Below are 21,367 nucleotides of genomic sequence, written 5' to 3' on the forward strand. Positions count from 1 at the left end.
AGTACTTCAAATGTATATCTTAACCATGTCCTCATAACTCTAAAATATCCAGCAGTTAACCCCTATTTGATTGAGGTCACCCAAATAATTCAAGAGAATTAAGAATAAGTAAAATACTGACCTATCGCTGAGCTAGCTACCTTTTAACACAGCCACCTCACAAAGTATATTACAAAATCTGTTTCCTAAACATTATCAACTACTTCTCACATAGTATCTATGAAGTTACACAATTTTCCCAAACAAAATCTAGGCAACAAAAGGAATTCCAGAAAGACTAGATGACTCAGGGAAATTAATAATAGGTACCATTTAAATCTCTTGGTTACTGACATATTCTGGGTCGTATCTTTCACACTTCAAGGACATTATCATCAAAAAACTATTTGTTTATCAATATGAAGACTTTTTAGAGTTCCAGCACACAAAACCCAATTCACTGCCCCCCCCCACCCAAGACCCATCATTTTATGAATTGGTGCACATCATCAAAGGATTTTAGTCTTCCAGATCAGATGCATGACAAATTGGAAAAAGGTAACTCCCAAACTCTCTCCTCATCCCAGTAATACACCATTTACATGGGGAAAGGGGCAGGGGATTAAGACAGGGCAAGTCAATGCCTGAATATTTTCTTGCAGCTAGATGAGAGCCATATCGTCCGCTTTCACTCTCCTTTTCTTTCATAAAAACTTACTAAACCAGAGGTCTATTAACCGAAAACTGAGAGTAAGCAAAATACTGTGACTTTGAAGAAATTATTGAAAATGGAAATGTACTTACTTCCTGTACTGCACCGGGGGCTTAGAAGTGATGAAAGGTCTCAGCAGTGTCTGTCCTCGACTCTCCCAGCACCAGACTGTCGGGTAGTATGTTTCCGTGACCACCGGACAGTGGTCCTGAAGGAAGCGGCTGAAACTCTCACCCCCGGTCACTAACTGGGGCTTCTGTGGTGGGGGGAAAAAGCAGTATTAGTGAAAGATCGAGAACAGGGCAAAGTTTCTACTAGCCTTAAACTATACATGAACACAAACTTGCCCCCATCGCGTGAGTAAACCCTCGAGTTACATTTCCTTTTGGAAGCCTGAGGCGAATCACCCAGTGAACTTAAGAAGTATTCCACCAACACGCTCTAGAGGAAGATGAGGGCTGAGATAAGGGAACCATTCTCAAAAGTGCTACAGCATCGTCTAGCAGCACTGTTGCATTAGCAAACAGTGACAGGGCAGCGCCACTCGCGTGGAGATAGTCGGGGTTTTTGAGCTGCGGTTCAAGGACCTGGACCCGACCCATGGGCAGAAAGGCAGGGACTGGCCAGTTTTCCCGCGCGAGCTCAAAGGGTGTCTATCTGATGTCGGCAAAGGGCAACAACTGAGGTCGCCTTCAAGAGCGCCCCAATCATTGCCAACTGCTGACCCCGGCTTCGCCCGCTGCTGTCGATCCTGGCAAAGCCGCCCGCGGCCCTGCGCCTCGGGTGCCCGCTCCACCCCCCGGCTCACCTTGGCAATGCTGCTCAGGTAGTAGCAGGCATAAGCAACGCTGAAGCCAAGGATCAGGGATAAGCCCACTCCCGAACCGAAGAATCCAACCCTGACTTGGTTCTCCAGGTAGAGGGAGAGCTCCCGGGAAAGCATCCGCAGGTCCATGGCTAAGCGCTGCGCGGCCAGGGGAGCGCGACGCTCGGGTACTGCGGCGGGAGCCTAGCCAGCAGGCGAGCGGGCGACGGCGGCAGGGGCACCGCCAGCCGGCTCTCGGGCGAAAGCCGGCGCGACGTTGCCGCGGACCCTCTGCCCCGAGCGTCTGCTGCCGGACCGAGCGCGGCTTCCGCCAACGGGTGCGGCCGAGCGGCCCCAGGAGGCGTAGCCCAGCCAGCTGGACGCCGCCGGCTCCGCCCCGCCTTCTCCAGAGCCGCCCCCGCCGCCAGCCACTCAGAACCTTCCAGAGTCGGGGTTCCAAGCTCCCCCACTCGGCGGATTGAGTGGGGTCGCCCGACCGGTCGCAGTCTGACGTGTGCACCCCAAGAGTGGGGAAAGAGTGGGCGCTGACTTTGGAGAAAGGAATTGGGCCTTACAGGACGCTCAGCTCTGAGCGGGCTCCTGCCCCAGTGACCTTGAGCTATTGCGCACAGTGGAGGGTCTTGGTTAATCCTTCTCGTAAACTAGGGGTTATGGTATTCAGGAATTGTGCCTTGGATTAAGGCATACTAATTCAAGATTTGGGGGCATTAATGCTAGAGATATGCTTGGAGGATGCACAACCTCGTGAAAGTATCCTATATTTCCCAGGAAGTTGTGTTGCTCCCAAAGATTGTAAAATTCAACGTCAGGACATCGGTATTAAATCTCTCTGTAAATCCTTTTTGTGGCCAATTATGCCTTAAATGAGAAGGTATATTGAAAAGTAAGTGAAAAGATCAAAAATAGGAATTGGGATTAAAACAATTCTTAAATCTGTTTATGGTATATTTATGTTTTGGCTTCATAGACTTAGGGGAATTCACGGTCACCTAAAGTACACGCAGGAAACCGTTTCTGAAATAGGTTCCCCTAGACTTCATTATGCCAAAATGATTAAAGCTAGAGATAACATCTCTGGAGAGCTTAAATGTATAATATTCTGCTACGGGCAAGACTTCAATAGACCACAGGGAAAAGGGAAAAGGTCGTACAGACCAAAAAAAAAAAAAAATCCACAGGATTGTAAATTAAAGATATAAATTAGTGACAGGAAAATGTGATGGTCCAGAAGTGAGCAATTTATTTGATCATTACAACTTGATGGTTGCCAGTAGGGAGAATAACTCATTACCTTTACTCAGCCTGTTTTGTTTTTCATCAGCTGAATATTAGTTTCTGCTTTATGGAGTTGTTGGGATGATTAAAACAAATAGTGTCAGATTCTCCCCTTTACATAAGTAATTCTCTTTCACCCAGTGACTTTTGCTCCTGAGTACACAAATATGTATGCTGGCTCCATGCTTGACAATTTATATGTAACATTCTTTAAATGCCATACCTGCCATTTACCTGGTTGACCAATAAAAGCATATATATATTTCATTTTACTTAACCTTAGAACAAAACCATAAAGTAAAATAAATTACTTGACAGTGTACAGAAAGAAGGCTAGCCTTGGGATCAAAACCAGGTCTGAATTCATCCACAGACTTAAGAAAATTATTTACTTTTCCAACTTCAATTCTTTGTCTATAAATAAGATGGTTGGGGTGGAAGGTGCTCAAATTTCCTCTTTGTTAGACAAACATTCACATTCGTCCTGAAGATAGAAAGTATTGGTGCAAATTTAAATGAGGAAATAACTCAGACCTTAACATAACCTCCAATGATCTCTTCCTCCTGGAATCTATGCCTTTGTATTGTTCTTTCCCCTTGATTGTTAACGGCAACTGTGTCTAACCCATAGAATACAGCAAAAGCAACGTGATGTCAACATGCCTATTATTATTAGGTTATGTGATTTAAGATAACAGATAAGAGCTAGAGTCTCTCCTGCCTGCATGAGTCCTATGAACTGCTCTTAAAGAGAGCCCCTCTAAAGGGGAAATGTTGGGATCCTCTAGGAGAATATAGTTTCTTAGTCCTATAGTTGCATGGAAATGAGCCAACAAGCTTAGTAGCAGATTCTTCCCCAGTTAAGTCTTCAGATGAGATCACATGCTGGCTGTTTGCTGTGGCTGGACTGTGAGATCCTGAGCAGAAGACTCAACTAACTGTATGTGAACTTCCAACCTGCAAAAACTGTTAAATAATAAATGTGTTGTTTTAAGCTGCTGAATGTGTGGTAATTTGTTATGTACCAACAGGGAATTAATAGAAAATGTTAAAGGTTCCACAAAGCCATTTAAGATTAATAAATCTTACTGCTCATTTTTGCCTACTGGTGTATTTATCATTCGAATGTTTTAAATAAGTTGAAGATTTCAGCTTTCAAAAACCATTGAGAAATTGTTTTTTCTTTGTACTTCTTTGTGTAATTGTCACAATAAACAATTATTGTTTATTAAACAGTAAAAATCTCTAAGTTGATTGTAAAGGAGTATGTCATATGAAAATATATATAACTAAAGTAAGAAAGGCCAAAACATTGTAAGATGTGATGGTAGAGAAGTTTTAAATAAGAACACATCTTCACAAGTTTTGTATAATATTAATTGATGAAAGGTATTTAGAAACCAAGATCTATTCACTGTGTATGGTTATTGTTACTGGTTTTCATTACATGAGCCCCCCTATTTAAAAAATATTTATTTATGTATATAGGAATTGGGGGTACAAGCCAGAGGTATGATGGTAAGAGGATTCACCGGAGACAGAATGGAGAAAAGAACAGGCAGACTGACTGAAATACATGCTGAGGGGAGCAGTGGGTGGGTCATGCCATATGGGTCATCTCCTTGGCCTGGGATTGAACTTGTGCTGCAGTGGCTGGGGATAGCTTTCTAGTGTGCTTTGATCCATTGCGCCACCAGGGAGGCCCTACTTAAGCCCTTTTAACTGACAACTCTAAATATTAGACCACACACACACACACACACTTACTTCTATGTCTATCCATTTGTATTATATTAAGTTAAACATGAGTCCAGAGTATAACTCTTTTATGTGGACTCCTTGAGGGTCTTTAGGAAGAATTGAATCATATAGTTAACAATGTTTCTTTTAATTTTTGGATAATGCAAAAAATTCCATATATAATAGTATACACTTCATATCCTTAACCTCCTCAATTCTATGGCAAATGAACAGAAATTAGTCAGAAACCTAACAAATATTAGGTTTACAGTTACAGAGAATGTCAGAACTGAAAAATCACAACACATATACATAATGAAATAAATTATAGGTTACATTCAATTAAGAAAAAGATTGTAGTACTCTATGGATTGTTATAAAAATATGGCTGTCATCAAATTATTTACTAGTAAATCACAGTGATCCTAAACCCCTCAATTCTAATACTGTTATCACACTAGTTGTAGTCCTATCTTTAGCACTAATAATCCCTTACATTAACAAAGCCTAGCCTTAGCATGAACTGTCTGACTTCCAACTGATTTCTTTGGAAGGAGCACTAAATTAGAGGAATTGAGGCCAGAGACCTCAAGCTAAGAAAAGGTGTTAAAAATTAAGATTTACTCAAGTAAAGGTAGGAAGTTGTATTGGAAAAGAGGGACACACATGTGAAAGCCTCAGAAAGAAGCAAGTTGAACTGATTGAAGGCTTAAGAGGTTATCTAGAGGGCAGATGATTTTGTGTTCCCTAGCTACTCCTAATCCGTATTGTTTAGATCCATCACTGGAGCCTTGAGGAAAAATCTGTGAAAAGCTTCCCTCAAGGTTAATTTGTGTTTATTAGGCTCAGATATGGCAGCCAAGTAGTATCCATAATAGGGAGATACATTTACCCTGCTTCCTCCAAGGTAACTGGAGTCATTTGGGAGTACTTTCCTGTGGAGAGGATTAATTTGCAGGCTGCAACCCAACTGGAGGAACATAAAGTTGATGCTTCCTCTTCATCCTTTCCCAGGGGAAAGCCAAAGACAAATTGTAAGAAGGCATAATTTGTATAGAATGACATAAAGGCAGGCTGAAGCAAAAGAAACTAGATTGAGTTCCAAAAGAAAGAGCTGAATCAAATTTTTCTTAATAGAACTTCAATATAATTCTCCCACATGCAAAGATGCAGTTTTCTGATCATATGTCATTGATAAAAGAAATATTTTTGGCCACCTCAACATCTGTGAAAACACCGTGCTCTGTTAATTCCCAAATAGCTTGCTTCCAAGTAAATGTACTGATAGAAAACAAGTGTGGAGTGATCATGTGAAACACAGCAAGGATGTGTTAAATTAGTTGTGAAGCAAAGTGAATCACTTAAGTTGAAATAAATGTTCTTAGTTATATATTTCCAAACATATCTTTTGTAAGTCACACACTTGTGTGACTGATGGGTTATGATACCCCAGGTTGGGGGGGGTGGCGGTGATGAGACCCCAAAACAGGTGAAGGCAATTTCCTTTCCTACATCATCAAAGATCACAGTCTGTTTAAGCAGAATCCTACGATGTACCTTCTTTCTCAAGATTCCTCCCCCTATTGTATACTCTATTTTACGAGGTGTATAAACCTTTGAGTTTGAGGGGGGACAAGTGACTATAATGGAAAATCACTTTAGTGACTGTGTTATATTATAGGGTAAAAGTGATTTTGCAAATGTAATTAAGTTCTCTAATTAAGTGGCTTTGAATTAATCAAAGGGTATTGCCCTGGGTGGAGTCTAAAATTCCTTTTGTTGTCTTTTTCTGACACTGGAATCAGGCTACTGCTGGAATCATAGAATGTGTTAGGAGGTGCTTTCTCTTCTTTTATTTTTTGGGGGAGTTTGAGGAGCACTACTCCCTAAAAGATAGAGTTCATCAGTGAAGAGTTCTGGTCCTGGATTTTTAGGGGGCTAGGTGTTTTGAAAATTTATTCAGTGTTAAAGTTCTGTTCAAATTATTCTTTTTCTTATTTTGAATTTTGTTAGCATATTTTCTAAGCATTTGTCCATTTCATTTAGGTTGTCTAAAATGTTTATATACTGTTGTTTAGAGTATTCTGTAATCCTTTTTATTTCTATAAGACTTGCAGTAATGCCCTCATTGAATCTGATTGTATAATTTGCATCTTTTGTCTCCGTCTACCTAAAGGTTTGTCTGCTTTGTTGGTATCTTCAAAGAATAAACTTGTTTTCATTGATTCTACTGTTTTCTGATTCATTTCTCTTCTTCATTCTTTATTATTTCCTTCCTTCTGCTAGAGAAGTCCTAGAGAAATTTCCACGTGCCACTAAGAAAAATCTGCATTCTGTTGTTGGTTAGTGTTTTCTATACACGCCTTTAGAGTGTAGTTAGCTTTTGTTTTGTTTGAGTCTTTCATTTTTTTACTGATCTTCTGTGTGATATATCTATTAATTACTGAAATAGCATATCACCATATTATATTGAATTGTCATTACTGAATGGCAACTATTATTGTATAGCTATCTATTTAAGCCTTCATTTTTTGCTATCATTTTTTGGGACTCTGCTATATATATATGTGTATGTGTGTGTATATGTATATATATTGCATGTATCATATATTATGTGTGTATATATATATGTTTACAATTGTTGTAACTTCACAGTTTGATCTTCTTATCAATGTCTTTGACTTCTGGAATCAATTTTTTACTTAAGGTTTATTTTGTCTTCTTTTAGTCCATCTGCCCCAGCTGTCCTTACCTCTTGCATGTGTAGTGAGTTGAATAGTGAGTTGAGTACAGAAATATTAGGTCTAAGTTCTAAACTTTGATACTTGGGAATGTAACCTTACTTGGAAATAGGGTCTTGCTGCAGATGGAAAGAAGACTCTTGGGATGAAATCACATTGGTATTGGGGTGGACCTTACATCCAATAAGGATCTTAATCCCATGCCCTTATAAGAGAAAGGTTTGAGAGAAACACAGAGCAAAAGGCAATATGCCGATTGTTTCAGAGACTGGAGTGATGCACCGGACACTATGGCATGCAGAAAGCAGACTCTAAGAGGCAAGGGATTGATTCTCTCTTAACTCCAGAAGAAACTTGCCTGACTGGCATTTTTATTTTGGATGTGTGTTTTTCAGAACTGCACAATTTCCATTGCTTCCTGTCACTGTTTGTGATTACTTGTCACTGGGAAATAATAACATGAAATATCTTTATATTTTTTCTTTCAAGCTATTTGTGTTCTTGATACTAAAGTGAATCTCTTTTGGGCCCCCCTAGTGGGGCTAAAGTGAAGCACTATGAAGCTATCTATCCACAACCACCAAAGCATGAGTTCCATCACCCACCAGGGAGCTGACCCACATGGCACAGCAGTCCTCTTTTGTCTCACCTGCTCCTCCCCCTCAGCACTGGATTTCAGTAGATCTGCCCGTTCTGTTCCCCACTCAGTCTCTGGCGAATCATCTCACCAACAACTCTCCCCTGCAACTCTGGCCTGTACCCCAGTTCTTGTATGCATAAATAAATAAATCTTTAAAAAAAATGATCGCTTCCCTCTCCACCACATCTCTGTGTCTGCTTGCCCCTTTGTCCCTCATTCTTCCCGCTTAACCACAGAACCCTCCCTTTATTTAGTAACCCCTGTTTGTATTTGTAGGCACTTTACTTTGTCAAATTGTCCACTATGCTAATGTCCAGTATTTGCGATTCTGACTTCCTTTACTGCACACATTTCCCTCAAATTTCTTTCATTCTCTTGTAATGGCAGCATTTCATCTTTCCTTAAGGCTAAATAATATTTCACAGTTCAGATAGATCACATTATTTTGATCCAGTTCTCTGATGATCATTTATACTGCTTCTATGTTTTAGTGTAATAGTGCTGCAATAATCATTGTAAAATATAATTTTTGTTAATGGTTTTGTGCTTTTCACATAGATGCCCAGAGTTGGTATTGCTGGGTCATAAGAGCATTTCCATTATTTGTTTTTAAGGTAGATCCAGATCTCTTTTAGCAATAGCTGTACCAGCTTACATTCCCACCAACGATAGGGTTCCTATTTCTCTGCATCCTCTCCAATAATTGTTGAGGGTCTTTTTATTTTTTTATTTAATTAATTAATTTATTTTTGCTTAGAAGATCTAGGGTGTAGGTCAGAGGTACAGAGGATGAGAGGATTCACCTGAGACAGAGTAGGGAGCAGAACAGGTGGATTGACTAAAATACTCTGTTGAGCGGAGCAGTGGATGAGACAGGTCTGCTGTGCCATGTGGATCACCTGCATGACCAGAGATTGAACTCAGGTTGTAGTGGTAATAGTGCTAAGACTTAACCCTTGGGCCACCAGGAAGACCCTAACCTTATATTTTATTTTTCTATGTAGAAGTGACCCCCCATTTTTCTTTGACATAAATCTAATTGTCTCATTTTGCTTTCATTTTCCTTGCAATAGGTGCCAAGTCTCTAGAAATATCTTTATCATCATATAACATAGCATATAACATACCACTAATGTTTTTGTGTATGTATTTTGTGGTTGAGGGTCTTAAAGCTAAACTTTAATCTTTTTAAGTTTATTTTTGTGCATGGAAATAGAGTATGAACTAACTTAATTTTTTATTTTCAGTTGTCCCACTACCTTTTACTTATTTATTAAAGATTTATTTATTGCTGCATACAGAAATGGGGGACAGGCCAGAGGTGCAGAGGTAGCAAAAGGATTCACCAGAAACAGAGTGGGGAGCAGAACAGGCAGATCGACAAAGTAACACTGCTGAGGGGAGCAGCAGGTAAGACAGAAGAGGTCTACAGCGCCATGTGGGTCACCTCCGAGGCAGGGATTGAATTCATACTGCAATGGCTGTTGATAGCTGCTGCACTTTAACCCCTTGTACCACCAGGGGAGGGTCTCTCCATGGTTTCATTTTTGTCTATTGTATTTTAAAAATTGAATTACAGTATTTTTTAGATCCATTAATTATAAAAGTCATAGTTTCTTGGTCTTCTGTTTCAGTTCTATGTTATCTTTTTATGTATTTATTTTTCAGTTCATAAGCATTGTTATGATTGTTACCTTGAATTTCTTTTCAGACATACTCTCCAGTTCTGCAGGATGCAGTCTTTTTGCTTCAGCATTGGTGCTATGTTCTTTTGTCCCTTTAGTTTTCATAGGTTGTAATAGGGATATATGTTCAGATTGCTGCCTTTTTACCTCTCACCTCGCACCTCTGGCCTTTACCCCAGTTCTGTATGCATAAATAAATAATTCTTCAAAAACATAAAACAATGGAGAGAATAGTAACTCAGGTCTTACATCCAAGTGAAAATGGTGCAATTAAAAAAATACCTGGAGAACTCCTACGCACCAGGGTAGTAGGTAGAAAGGAACCAGGCACCAAAGTGTCACCTCCAGGGAACATCAGGTACTAAAGTTTCTACTGTGTTGTAGGTACCAAAGCTGCTTGGTGGGGCTCCACAGTGATGTCCACCTTTAGGTCAGATCCCCCATCTAAATTTCTTTTTCTTTTTTTAAAGATTTATTTATTTGTGCATGTAGAACTGGGATACAGGCCAAAGGCTCAGGGGTGGTGAGAGGCTTCACCAGAGACTGAGTGGGGAGCAGAACAGGCAGATCAACGAAGTACACTGCTGAGGGGAGCAGTGGGCGGGTCAGGAGAGGTCTGTCACACCATGTGGGTTACCTCTGGGGCAGGCAGGAATCACACTAATGTGGAAGTGGCTTTGGCTTCTTAGTGCTGTGCTTTAACCTGCTGCGCCACCAGGGAGGGCCCCCATCTAAATTTCTAATGTAGAATTGTTGGGGGAGAAAGAATGCCTAACAAACTCCACAGTCACAGTTTTTATGGACTTCACCCCCACTCCAGACTAGAGATATCCAAGATACCAAGAACTGCAAATCCTATAATGTCATCATCACTGAAGGGAGGATTGCTGGGAACTAGGTGGAGTTAGCAGCCAGTTTGGTATGTAACCAAACATGTGGGCCTTGGGGGACTCTTAGCTCTTGGCTTTTGGCTCTTGGCTGTTCACAGGTTCTCAGAGTGCCATTGGGATTCCTCTCGGTGGAACTGGTAGGACACATTCACCAATGTAGCTTCCTCTCTTTCTTCCTGAGTTACTCATTGCTTTAATTCCCCTTCTTTTGTAAATAAACTCTTCATTAACCTTTTTGTGTGTACCTGCATTTGCGTCTTATTGTAAGTCCCTTTCCAGCACATGGGTGAGGGCCCACCATCAAGCAATCCATTTCATAAGGGTGGTTTGCCCTATAACAGTTTCATTCCAGCCTCTACCCTAAGCTATGCTGAGACAGGGCTGTAAGCTGGGAGCTGTCTCTTTTATTTCCTAGTACTGAGCTTTACCCAGGGGCTGTCTCTATTGCTAACCTTGTACTGAAAGAGTTCAGTTGTTTTCTAGGTTTTTGTACTGGGTGAAAGAAGGAGGTGGCAGGTATTTAGAACATTGCAGCCTCAGGCCCCAAATAATAGACTTTTCTACGAGGACAGTGAGATGAGATGTGATCCAACCTGTTTGCTCTTTCAGTTTCAGGCTCCAGCTGTTCTTTATTGGGAGCCTCAAGTTCAAGGGAGTAGTTAATCACTCTGCATTACTGCTCCTATAGTTATCTGAGAGGTCACTCAGTGCTCCAAGCTAACTTATGCACCTCTTTATCTTGTGTAGCCGTGGGTCTCCAAAGTCCCTGACTCAGACTCCTGAGTCAGTTGTAACTGGCTTTATATGGGAGCCACCCTTTTCTCTTTAGAGTTGTACTGCCCTGGCATCACTGTGAACATAATTTGGTTAAAGGTTTTCCTGTTCTTTTCTGCTAAACTGTTGCTGCTACTGTATGCTGTAGTTGTCTGTTCATCTTTCAGTAGTATTGACTTTGTTCTGACACAATTTAGTTTTAAGTATTTGAAGGAGGTGAGACTTGAGTTGTCACTCAGCCACCATCTGGCTAGACTCTTCCTGTGAAGCTCTTACAGATTGCATAAAATTGGGTTATGCTTAATATTTAAAAAAAAATCCATTCAGCCTATCTATCTTGATTTTAAAAACTTTACTTTAGTATCATTCATATGCCATATAGTTCATCTGCTTAGTGTACAACCCAATGGTTTTTAGCATGTTGTAGTGTATATATGTGTGTGTGAGTGTATATATATATATATATATATATATATATAAATAAGTAAAATATTTAATTGTGGTAAAATAGATATAACAAATGTCACTGCAATCATTTTTAAGTGTGAAATTCAGTGACATTGTTTTCATTATGTTGTGTAGCTATCATAACTTCTATTTCCAAAACATTTTCATTACCCCAAACAGAAACTACAATCACTAAGCAATAGCTTTCATTGCCCCTTCACCAGCCCTTTTGGAAACTTCTAATAATTGCTATCTCTATGAATTTGATTACTGTAGGTATCTCATGTAAGTAGAATCATGCATTATATACCTTTTTGCCTGGTACATTTCACTTAAAATAGTGTCTGGAAGGTTTATCCAATTTGTATCATATATCAAAATTTCATTTATTCTTTTTCTCACAATATTTGTTTATTTATTCAGAGAAATAATTCATTGGCCCGAATAGTCATAGTTCAGGAACATAATCAGCGATAAACTTCTATGGAAGTTAAGCCAAAGAAATTCGTTATTCAGTACATCACTTTGTACTCTGAATGATACCAACTTTCTTCATCTCCCCCAAATCTTTCATGGAATAATAATTTCTGTAGAAATTATTTTCTTTTTGGTTCACCTACAGTGAACTTATAGAAAACTGCAAACCCCAGGAGTACTATGATGGTTGGCCAGAAGGGCTCATATATAAGGTTTCAACAAAGCACTGGAAATCATGGTAGTTATTCTCAACAGAAATGTCCTTCTACACAGAAGGAGAAATAGAGTAGAATTTTATTTCTATTTATGTTGAATAATATTGTGTCTATATACCACATTTTGTTTATCCATGCATCTGTGGAACATTTTCATCTTTTGGATATTGCTAATAGTAAGCACTGTGATGTAAATACTGTCTGAATGCCTGCTTTCTGTTCTTCTGGGCATATAAATAGGAGGGAAATTGCTGGCTCATACTGTAATTCCTGTTTTTTTTTTATTGTGACAACACAGAATTTATCATTTTAATCTTATGAAATGTAGTGTTTAGTGGCATTAAATTGTGTTCAGATTGGTATGCAACATCACCAACTATCCATCTGCAGAATTTTTTATCTTTTCAGTAGAATATTCTGGTGTAATATTGTTATGGTAGTCTTACAAGCAGAAAAGTTACAAAAGAGTAAATTTGTACAGTTTGACACTTAGACTTATAATTAGACTCAATGCCAGCTGCATGGAATTTTTTGTTTTTTGCAATAAAATGCTTGAGAACATTTAAAAGGTAACACGAGAAGTTATGATCATACTATGTGCCAACAAGAAGGTAAAAATTCTTTTTTTTAGAAAAACCAAAGATTTCATGAGTCTTGTTGCATCACGTAAGTACTCATTATTGGTGAATCGAATTTTGGAGGACAAAGGAAAAGAACTTGCTATTTGCTGGTTGGAATCTGAGGTGCTGGTATGACTTTGTGGAGATGATGCTGTTAAGGGGAAGAATGTCCTAAAACAACTCTGCAAAGTTTGGTAGACTCCACCCCTACTCCAGCTTTCGGGATTCCACCCCCTACTTTAGTGATTGGAAAACTACAACTCCCAGCAGCACCAGGGAGAGAACTGTGAGGACCTAAGAGTGGAGCTAAGCAGGCATTCTGGGACTTTGGGGGATAATAGGGAATGGTTTTCCAACTATAACTCTGGAGAGGTAACGGTTCTCTCTCTCTGGGACAGCTGCTCTCAGACTGTGTGACTGGGGCTAGCAGCATTAGTTTGGGACTAGCTAAGTTAGCTGCGCTGGTAAAGTATTCCAGCTACTTTGTATCTCTCTCTCTTTCCTTAGGTTGGTTCCTTTTCCTTTCCCCCTCTTTAAAAATAAACTCATTACCCTTTTTGTGTGAGTCTGCAGAAAATTACATTTTGAGCATGTAGGTACGGCCCCACAGACAGGCAACCCAAGTCCAATCTGGGCTACCCTGTAACAATGCCAATATGTCGTAGCCTCCAAAAGACATATTCTCATAGATATTGGATATTGTCTTCACTTCTGAGCACAGTGACTTCATGAGCCAACCGGGACACAGGTTTTACCATAGATTATGGCCTCTATTACACTTTCATTTTGGACAAATTTGCTATAGAAATATTGGCTGTAACTCCTTAGATACCAACTTGTAAGGATGTCTCAAATGGTTACAGGGCAACTCCAATGTAAAATGGGTGGGCCTGACTGTGGGTCTGTGCCCATGCGCTTAAAAGGGACTTATAATGAGACACAACTGCAGGCACACATAAAAAGGCTAATAGAGGGTCTATTTACAAAAAGGGGAAAATGAAGAAAGGAAAACTCAGGGAGAAAAAGAGGGAGATGAATGGTGAATGGTAAATTAGTTCTGCTGAGCTAGAACCCCCAACAGCATGCTGAAAACCAGCAGAAAACCAAGGATCCTCCCAAGCCCATAACTCTGGTTATAGATCAAACTTGGCTGCTTTACTCCACACTCAGTTCCCAGCCAGTCCACTCTGGGCTATCCTGTAACACTCCCTCCCATCGGATTTGCAGTCCTTGGTATCTTGGATGGCTCTGGTCTGGGGTGGGGGTGGGGTCCATAAAACCTACTTGAGGAGTTCAAGACATCCTTTCCCCCAACAAAACCCAGCATGTTAGGATACATCAGAAGCATAAATCAAGAACGATTACATGCACAAATATTATTGACTCCTTTGTCCTGTACACAAGAAAAGAGAAGCTCACAGATCTAGTACTAAGTCTCAGTGTTAAATTGGAATCAAAATCTCCTAACTTCAGTGCTGGTTTCATTTCACCACATTGTTTCTATTCAAAAGGTTGACACTATCTAAATGGTCAGATGATTTCCTCTTCCTCTGTTTCAGAATTCAAACAGGTTATTTGAATGAAAACAACTAACCATTCTTTAAGGGGAAAATTATTCACCTGGAATAATTCATTCATATGCTGTTTTCTGAAAGTAAGTTCTCCTTAATTGGAAACTAAGCATAAAGAATATGTTTTAATGTACTTGTTAATATTTACTTTCCATTTTTTTCTCGAGCATTTATTCTGCTTTCTTTGGCAGTTAGACTAAGTGCTTTCACAGTTAGACTAAGTGCTTTTGGTAGAACTGGTAACAAACCCAATTTAGTAGTGACATGAAACCAGGCCCACTATAACCTCACATTTTGTTTCCAGGATAGGATCATTGTGTCATAAAGAGACCTGCTGGGACTATTGTGAGAGATGGTGGGGGAGGGGTACTAGCAGAAAGTTTTTTTCTGCTAGAATTTACAGCAGCTTGAGGTCACTTGGTAACTATGAAGGAAGTAAAGAAGCAAGATAAAGGAAAGGCAGACATGAAAAATGGAAGAATGCTGAATCCTAAAGATGCTGTTTGAATTCCCAAGTCAATATACTTTTAAAAAAAATTATAATAGTTTATTTTTACATCATTTTGTGCACTTTTCCATCTCATTTGCAATCCCCTTGGGCTTCCCATCACCAAATCACCCATATGCCATCACCATAGTCCAGTGCATTTCCCTCCTCCCACTATTTTTGATCCCATTCCCCACTCCACCTCCACAAAATGTCTCTATTCATCATTATCATTATTTTTTCACCTGTATATTATATTCCTGCTATGAGAGAAACCATCTGGTATTTTTCCTTTTCTTTCTGGCTTATTTCAGTAAGCATGATCTTTTCCAGCTCCATCCATGTTGCTGCAAAGACATGTGTTTCTTTTTTTGGTTGCTGAGTAATATTCCATGGTGTATATGTACCATATCCTTTTTAATCCAGTCATCCATTTTGGGCATTTGGGCTGTTTCCATGTCTTTCCAATTATTAATAAAGCAGCAATAAACATGGGGGTGCAGGTATCTTTCTGAATCAGTGTTTTTGTGTCTTTTGGGTAGACACCTAGGAGTGGGATTGCTGGGTTGTAGGAAGGCTCCATGTTTAGCAGTTTGAGGAACCTTCAGTTTTCCATAGTGGTTGTACTAGTTTGCATTCCCACCAGCAGTGCAGGGGCGTTCCTTTTTCTCCACATCCTCGCCAACATTTGTTGTTGCTAGTTGTTTGAAGATGTGCCATTCTCACTGGGGTGAGGTGGTAACTCACTGTGGCTTTAATTTGCATCTCCTTTATTACAAGTGATGTTGAACATTTTTTCATATGCTTGTTGGCCATCTGCATTTCCTCTTTGGAGAAGAGTCTTTTTAGCTTTTCTGTCCATTTTTTTGATGGGGTTGTTTATTTTTGTTGAGTTTCATCATTTCTCCGTATATTTTTGTGATCAATCCTTTATCGCTAGTTTTGTGTGAGAAATTTTTTTCTCCAATCAATGGGATGTCTGTTTTTTGTAATGTCTCTTTTGCTGTACAGAAGCTCTTTTTATCCTTCAAGTCAATATACTTTTTAAAAAAGATTTATGCATACAATTGTTAAGGGGAAGGATGTCCTAAAGGAACTCTGCAGAGTTTTGTGGACTCTATTCCCTACTCCAGCTTTCTGGACTGTACCCCCTACTCCAGTGATTGGAAACTGTAACTCCCAGCAGTACCAAGGGGAGAACTGCGAGGACCCAAGGACAGAGCTAAGCAGGCATTCTGGGACTTTGGGGGATAAATAGAGAGCAGTTTTCCAGTTGTTGCTCTGGAGAGGTTACGGCTCTCTCTGGAGCAACGGCTCTTAGACTGTGTGACTGGGGGCTAGCAGTTTGTGACTAGAGTTCCAAGTTAGCTGAGCTGGTCAGATATTCCAGTTACTTTGTATCCCTCTCTCTTTCCGTAGGTTGTTCCTTTTCCTTTTCCTTTTTTTGTAAATAAACCCGTTACCCTTTTGTGTGTGTCTGCAGAAAATTACATAATAAACAGTGGTGAGGGTGAGGACCCACAGACAGGCAGTCCAGGTTTACTCTGAGCTACCCTGTAACAGTTTTCTGGCGTCCAGTGTGGGGCTTGAACCCATGATCCTGAGATTAAGAGTCTCATGCTCTACGACTGAGTGGCTACCCTGTAACAGAATAACTGAGGTACAGTCCAGAGGTTCATGTATATGAGAGGATTCACCAGAGACAGATTGTGGAGCAGTACAGGTGGATCCACTCAAATATACTGAGGGAACAGCACACAAGATAGGAGAGGTCTGCTACGGAATGTGGGTTATTTCCCTGGCCAGGGATCAAACTCATGTTATAGCAGCTGCTCATAGCTTTATACTGCTGAGACTTAACCCTTTGTGCCAACATGGAGGCCCCTCCCATATACTTATTAATTTAGAACTTCTGATATTTTTCAGTTTTATAATCTAATAGATTCTCCCCTCTGGTTAAGACACTGAGTTGAGTTTTCTGCCCTTTAAGAGAAACAGATCTCAACTCGTATAACACTGCTTTGATGTTTAGAAAAAAAAAATTTAGGAAGAGGATGGAAATGACTAGAGATTATCTCCATACCTAATTATGAACCAAGAATGTGAATTAGTTGGGATTCCTTTAGCTTCAAGTTACAAAAATAAAGGTGCCTGAGGAGCTGTGGGATTTGGTACAGACATGGCCAAGTCCAAGAACCACACCTCACACAACCAATCCCTAAAATGGCAAAGGAGTGGCATAAAGAGACCCCAACAACAAAGATAAGAATCTCATAAGGGGCTGGACCCAAATTCCTAAGGAAATGGTGATTTGCTAAGAAGCGCAGTAAGAAGGGCCTGTAGTACATGAAGCTCAACAATGCCAAGGCCATGAGTGCATGTGCTGAGGCTATCACGGCTCTTGTAGAGCTCAAGATAGTCACGGTGAACATCCCAAAGGGCAGCAGTCACAAGCTCAGTGGACTTCTCTACACAGCTCACTCTAAATTTGGGAAATGTACATGTGCTATCATTACCAAACGTCTCAGGGTTTGCAGGCTAAAGACCAAGGCCAAGGATCCATCACAGTGAAGGTTCCCAAAGGTGTCTGGGTTATCAGGTGCCCAGGCCCCCCACAAATATTTCAGAATAGAGAATCCTGACTGTCCATGTAAGTACAGTAGGATTGCTATGACTCCTGAGCTGCTGTCTGCTGGACACTGGTGTCTTGTACAAATAAGCAGAATCTGTCAGACAATAAACCCCCACAGCTAAGTAAGAGGGATCTAAAAACAACTTAAACAAGAATATCAGTTATTTTATATACAAAAAGTGTAAAGCAGAAGAGTGAGGAAACAGTGCTGGGGCATCCATCCATACAATGATATCACTGAGAATGCTTTCTAAACTTCCATGGAAAGGTTGGGGCACAGAGTGGGAAAAAGTAGAACACTGAAATTTAGAATGAAGATATTTGGGTGAATTTAGACAAATCTGAGATAATTGAATTTCTTTGACTCCTTTCCTCCCTCACTCCTTCCCTTTTCTTCCTTTTCTAACCTCTATTTTAAAATAATTTGACTTAAAATTTGTAAAAATAGAATTCCCATGATGATAATATCGCACATAACTCTCTTTATATTATAAAAAGTAGGAAACTAATATTTGTATATTATTATTAACTCAGGTATAGACCTTACTCAGATTTTGTCAATTTACAAGCACTCTTTTTGAGTATACGTACAAGTCTCTGACATTTTCTTTCAGAGGGAGGAATTTATGTAACTGTCACTACAATCAGAATTCAGAATTCTTGGATCTCACAAAGGAACTCTTGTGTTACCCCTTAAAAGTCATACGCTCCCCTCAACTCTAACTCTGGTGATTACTGATCTTTTTTCTTTCACTATGATTTTGATTCTTCAAGAGTAATATATAAATGGCATTAAACAGGAGGTTACCCTTTGAGATAATGCCCTTGAGACACAACCAAGTTGTATACATTAAAAAAAGATTTATTTATTTATACATACAGAACTGGGGTACAGGCCAGAGGTGCAGGGGCAGTGAGAGGCTTCACCAGAGACAGAGTGGGGAGCAGAACAGGCAGATTGACAAAGTACATGGCTGAAGGGAGCAGCAGGCGGGTCAGGAGAGGTCTGCAGCGCCATGTGGATCATCTCTGGGCCTGGGGATCGAATTTGCACTGAAACTGCTGCAGTTAGCTTGCAGTGCTGCGCTTTAGCCCAATGAGCCACTAGGGAGGGCACTGTATTATTTGTTTTTAACTGGTGAGCACAATTTCCTTCCCTGACCTTTCTTTGCCAACTAAACAGTCCTTTCCCCACATCTAAGGAGACTACCTTTCCCTACATTAAAGACCTTGAAGAAAAATCATCTGAGGTATTTCCTTGACTGACCTGGGATAGACAGATTATATATCTCCCCAAATAGGTTGCAGCCTGAGTTCAATCCCCAGTAAAGGAGCTAATCCACACATGGCACAGTACATTTACCTACTTCTCCTTTTAGCAGTGTATTTAAGAAAATCTGCCTGTTCTACTCCCCACTCTGCCTCTGGTGAATCCTCTCACCCTCCACATCTCTGGCCTACAGTCCAGCTTTTCCATGCAAAAGTAAATAAAATTGGAAAAAAAAACCAACCAAAAAACTCCCCAAAATGCACGATTTTGCAAATTAGTATCATTAAAGACCTAGAATATTTGTTTCTACAAGTGACAGTCAAGAAGAGAAAAGAATTTAACACTGGGTTGCTGAATTTATTGACCTAGGAACACTTACCAATGTTTTCCGATATATGTAGTAGCTTCACCAGCAGGTCCATTGACTGAAAACTGAACTTAATGGTGACTTACTACAGTAGGTTGAGATGCCAAAATCCTCCCTGATATGATTTCAAAGAAATAACATCAAAGCTTCTAGAACAAGGAAAAGTCTCAGAGGGCTCTCTTTTTACTAAGATGTTGAGAAATACCTTGATGAGGAAAATACTAGCGTCTTTAAACTCACTGATGGCTACCATCTGCAGGTCAGGGCTATTTCACCATTGAAGTGGGTTCCTTGATTTCAAGACAGTGTAACAGGCTAGTTTTCCATGCTTAGCCACCAAAGACTAGATGAATAATACAGTTACTAAAGTGGGTATTGGTGCCAGAGTAGCAATCAGAATATTTAAATTCACATAGATCTTTGGTGATGGTGATTAGTCACGGTGAATTAAATAGATGGGCATCTTCCTTAAGTAAGTTTGATGTCATCAGTTAGGAAAACTAGCTCTAGTAGGCAAAGACCTGACTTGAGTCACTACAATGAAGAACAATGTTGCCTTTCATCTAGTGGATGATTATAAGCCATTTCAGAGGTCCTCATGAAGAAAGAACCCTATGCCACAGCCCAAATCTCATCCCTTAACTCTTCCTTTCTTATTTTTCCTCAAATGGACCAGCAGTCATTTTCTATAGTAAATGGGCATGAGGGAAAGGGAAATTTCCCTTTTAGGATTTTTTAAAATTAAAGATTTATTTATGCATACAGAACTGGGGTATAAGCCAGAGGCTGTGGGAGGATTCACCAGACACAAAGTGGGGAGCAGAACAGGCAGATGTACTGAAATACACTGCTGAGGGGAGCAGCCGGTGATGGCTCAGGAAAGGTCTGCTACGCCATGTGGATCACCTCCGGGGTGGGGGATCGAACTTATACTGAAACAGCTGCAACTAGCTTGCAGAGCTGAGTCCTAACCTGTTGTGCCACCAGGGAGGAACCTGCTTCACACACACACACACACACACACACACACACACACACACACACACACATCTTAACAAGTATCATTACAAAATATACTGTTTTCACCCAGCAAGGGCTGCAGCATACCTTCAATGTTTTTCCTCAGAGTTATGTAAAGACTACTGCTTTCTGTCATAAACTAATTTACAGAGACCTTAATTGTCTCACCATCCTATAGCACATGATGCTAGTCCATGACAGTGATGACATTATATTGATTTGACTTGGTGAACCAGAAGAGTTAAGAACTCTAGTTACCCTCATAAGATGTCAAAGACATCTCAAAGACAACTTAAATCTTATTACTTTGGTGAAGTTGCCAGGAATCCAATGGTAGGGAGTATATTAGAATATCCTCTCTAAAATTCTTTTTTGGCTTTTGAACTCCAAGTTGGTATTTTCCTCAGTTTTATTTACATGAAAAATTAAGAACATTTTATTTATTTTACTACATAATAATTAACTGGTTACATTTTCACTCCTTTTCTTTTCACTTGATTATTCGATTCTATTGGGAGTATTCCTTTCTTCCTCTCAAGAACAGCAACAGTTTAAGCTAACAATTAATCCGGCTCGGTTGTGAAACAATGGTTTTAAATCCTACACACCAAAATGTCATTTAGGTAATAGCAGCCAGAAACCACTGTTAGCCTTCTCATTTACTTTTCAAAGTTGTCTTTTGCAATTAGGGGTTGAATTATGTCGTGGGTGGAGGTTAGTTATCAAAGAGCAGGTGCTTGTAAACTCTCTTTCGCAGAAGCTTGTGCAGTTTGGAGTCCACTTACTATTCTGACTGCGCAGGAAGACACACCTTCAAGGGCTTTATCCTTTGGTGACATCAGTCAGTACCATTTCCCTCCGCTGAAAACCACATCACTAGTGACACACACTGACTTGAAATATTTTCATTTTACACATACAAAATACAGGTCGTCCTTAAACTGTGCCACAAGCTCTTCCGTTCTTGATTCCGTTAAAAAAAGACTAAGGCAACACGGA

General features: G+C 40.0%; 1 protein-coding gene across 1 annotated transcript in view; it reads right to left on the minus strand.

The window, feature by feature from the left end:
* ABHD3 (abhydrolase domain containing 3) overlaps positions 1–3,022 on the minus strand; it is a 41,851-nt gene extending 38,829 nt beyond the window's left edge. The window contains 4 exon segments of the mRNA XM_004683779.2: positions 784–947; positions 1,500–1,664; positions 1,666–2,045; positions 3,016–3,022. Of these exon segments, the coding sequence (XP_004683836.2) occupies positions 784–947; positions 1,500–1,664; positions 1,666–2,045; positions 3,016–3,022 (716 nt within the window).
* Positions 3,023–21,367: the final 18,345 nt, after the last annotated feature.

Source organism: Condylura cristata, unplaced genomic scaffold (genome assembly GCF_000260355.1).
Source record: "Condylura cristata isolate star-nosed mole 26May11 unplaced genomic scaffold, ConCri1.0 scaffold00016, whole genome shotgun sequence".
NCBI lineage: Eukaryota > Metazoa > Chordata > Mammalia > Eulipotyphla > Talpidae > Condylura > Condylura cristata.